The sequence below is a fragment of the Pyxicephalus adspersus genome, unplaced genomic scaffold (genome assembly GCF_032062135.1).
Source record: "Pyxicephalus adspersus unplaced genomic scaffold, UCB_Pads_2.0 Sca2278, whole genome shotgun sequence".
NCBI lineage: Eukaryota > Metazoa > Chordata > Amphibia > Anura > Pyxicephalidae > Pyxicephalus > Pyxicephalus adspersus.
The window spans coordinates 883-4,284 of NW_027319285.1; the positions used below are offsets into that span (position 1 = coordinate 883).

General features: G+C 41.4%; 1 protein-coding gene across 1 annotated transcript; it reads left to right on the forward strand.

Annotated features, from left to right (window-relative positions):
• Positions 1-834: 834 nt before the first annotated feature.
• Positions 835-2,110, forward strand: LOC140321322 (protein LSM12-like; the record flags this gene model as incomplete). Its single annotated transcript, XM_072398124.1, is given in 2 exon segments — positions 835-968; positions 1,423-2,110. Coding segments are annotated over 2 exon segments (227 nt in total), but the record flags the coding sequence as incomplete, so codon positions are not given.
• Positions 2,111-3,402: the final 1,292 nt, after the last annotated feature.

The following is a 3,402-nucleotide window of genomic DNA, read 5'->3' on the forward strand; positions in this document are numbered from 1 at the left end:
GTCTGAGGAGATCACGGATTGATGATGTAGATTGGGGTATGTAAGCCACCTCAGTATGAAATATTCTAACTATTTCCTAATAAAAGACTGCTGAATAACTTTTGTGCTGACACAAAAAGCTTATTTGGAAACTGTGTGTTATCAGGCAACGACCACATCCCAGAGATAAAGATCATGTCGTTGCTAGTGCAAGCAGCGGTGAGATGTTTTTTTTAGTTGTGGTGACTTTATTTTTCCTGTGTAGTATTGATAGACCTATTACAGCAGTCAGCTGATGTCCCTAAAATCATGCTAACGCTGCAGTTTCCCCATTTGTCCGGGTGAATAAAAATACAAAGTCTTGGTGAATCTAGTGGAGAGCTACCGGTGGTGTTCACTTACAGTGTTGCTGATTTTTTTCAGTGAACTCATTCCTAATAGCAGTGATGTCACCCTGCGGTTGGCAGCTTCCCCTCCTCTTTTCTGGTGAAAACTGTCACTAGGAACAGGAAGTTGGGGAAATCCCACAGAGGGTGGAAATATGATCAGTCAGACCTCCCCCTCACAGAACATAATATGACATTGGTAAAAAGTCTAGAATTCATTAAAAAAACAGCACAACTATTTTTATTTTATTCCAGATTTGGAGCTGATGGCATGACATTGCTGTGTAGCTTTTATTTGGTGTGGTTAGAAGAAGCGTCGGTGTCGGAGGTTGCACATTTTGGGCTGTAACAACCCAAGAAGGGGTCTCCTAGAAAGGCAGCTCTAAGGTCCTCTAAGAAGAGATTTGTTTGTACATTATATTTTTTGTTTGTTTTGCATATTTTGTTTCCTTAACCACCTGATATACAGAATGCCCCTCAGCTAGTGGAAAACCCAACCACGCTGACATTCTCCTGCTTAACCTGCAGTATGTATCGGATGTAGAAGTTCTGAATGATCGCACGCAGACTCCACCCCCTCTAGCTTCTCTCAATATTGGCAAGGTAGGTGGATGTTCATATTGAGTTGTGATAAGATGTGGACTATTTACATTGATACACACTGAATAGGAAGTAACTGCGTGTACAGTCAAAGACTACAAATAAATGCTGAATTGCATACAGGAACAAAGCCTCAATTGTGTTGGTAATTCAGGAAAGGTTTTGTAAACACACCAAACCCAAATCTTATTAAAGTTTTTTTTTTTTTCATAAAACCCCATAAAAATTTAAAATGAGTGCTAAAACCTTTTTACTGTATGGTTATGAAGGTTTTAAAAGGTGCAGGCACTGACAGGGCGTTATTCCCTTAATCCACTAATTGTCTATTTCAGAAACCTGTCCTAGCAAGGTAAAAAAAAAAAAGCTTGCTTTGAGTATCCCAGAATCTAGTTAGTTGTAAATAGTGAATCCTAGTAATTTTTGTACATGTCAGGCTAACCTGGTTGTTTCTTTCTAGGTTGAGAAACACTTTAGAGATGTGGACAACCAGAAGAGCGTGCAACGAAACCCAATCCAGCCGTCACAGAAAGAGACCAGTACGTCCTCCTGAGCCCTCAACTGCATCAGCCTTGCTGCCCCTGAGCAGTCTGCTCTTCTCCCCTTCCATGTTTGAGGGTTCCTGTGAAGAGCTGAAGACAGGAGGGGTTGATGAAATAGGAAGGGGCAAGCAGGGGCTGGCTTGGGGTGGGAATGGGTAGCTTTTATTTTTCGGACTAGTCCCTCTCAACCCTTTCTTACGCAGCCACCACAAATACCTGGTTATGTATGGAAGGGGTTAAGGGGATCCTGAGCTATAGAAGACCCCTTGGGCTACAATTTTTTTTTCTTTTTTTTTAGCCTGTTCGGCTCAAATTCCAGAATTTTCCTGGCATTGCATTTCCTCCTCAACAGAGTTTTTCTCTCCTTTTTCTTCCTTTTTTTCTGTCTTTTTATTTGTGTAAAAGTTCTGTTTTTCTCTTCTGTTGTGGTAGGAAATTGCCAACCCTTTCTCAGACAGTGGGACAGGGTGATGTGGCATGTCACCCTCTGACTGGGAATAGGTTATACAATTGCCTGTAAAAAAAAGAACAAAAACAAACTTGAGAAAACAAAAAAAAACAAGCAAAAAAAATACAAAACAAAAAATAAAACAAAAACAAAAGTAACTTTGTGTAATGCTTTTTTTTTTTTTTATATAAGAATATTCCAGTGACCTATAAGATCCTGAATACAACCTAGGTGTTCTGCATTTCAGATCCATGTGATGAAAATCCAAAGCATTTTAAGCTTGCTTTCAAATGTTAGAGAAGCCTTGATAGCCTGTTGTTTTGTCACAGCTACACATGCTTTAACCTCTAAGCTTTGCAGCAGGTTCTGCAAGTTGTCTTTGTCATGTCCTCATCTGGTGCTAGAACCATGTAAAAAGTTTGGTGTCTGTGGGAATACAGCTCACGTGGGCTCCCATTGTCAGGCTTCGCGTGCTACCTCATGGTGAGTCAAAGACTGACTTTCAGATGGGTAGAATGGATTTGGTTTTTCCAGGCTTTACAGTGCTGAAACAAAACAATGTGGGGTCATGATAGAGGAATGCACAGAGTATTTCCAAATAGTCCAGTAACATAACTTTGGCAGTAAGTAGTAATATAGACCAATTTGCATTACATATTGCCTTATGAACCAAAACCTTGGCTTTTATCTACCATGTTTACTTTTGAGCTACCCAATGGTTCCACTAAAATGTATGGTGTCTACTCCTTTTCTACTGGCTTTGCAAGGAAGTTGGCTGAAGTTTTTTAGTACTTCAGGCCTTGCCTCTCATATCCTAAATAGTTTCTTTTATTTAAACTGTTCTGCAGTTGGCCTTTTCTGTAGCTTCCCTTGAGTCCACAAGATATGAATCTTGTTCTTTCTGCATTTTTAAATGTAAAATAAAATGTCACAATTTAACCAATTCCCCATAGGTTACGTAGTTCATGCCTTACACTAAGGTATTCACCACACTATTCTTCCTCCATCCTTCCTCATGATAAACTCGTATACAACTCATGATAATACTTGATCTGAATCTACCCATCAGTACGCCAGCTTCAGACTTTCCATATAGCGGAGTGACTGGCACCTTTGAAAAAGTTGCTCACATCTCTGAACTAGGGTTTAACAGTTTATGGCAGCTGAAACTATGGAACGGCTCACTGCCACCCCCATTCACCTTCCATGGCATCCTACCCAAGAAAGCGGTTCAGGCACATGAGGAAGCGACAACTGCATTGCAGCTTCAGTGCCAGGCTGAACATAGAAGAATTTGGTATAGGGCAGGGGTCTGCAACCTGCGGCTCCGGAGCCGCATGCGGCTCTTCAGCCTCCTTGTTGTGGCTGCCTTCGGCTGCCGCGGGGAGATCTCTGATGGGGGATCCCCTTCCTCCCAAGACACTGTGGAGGAGGGGGATTCCCTATCCGG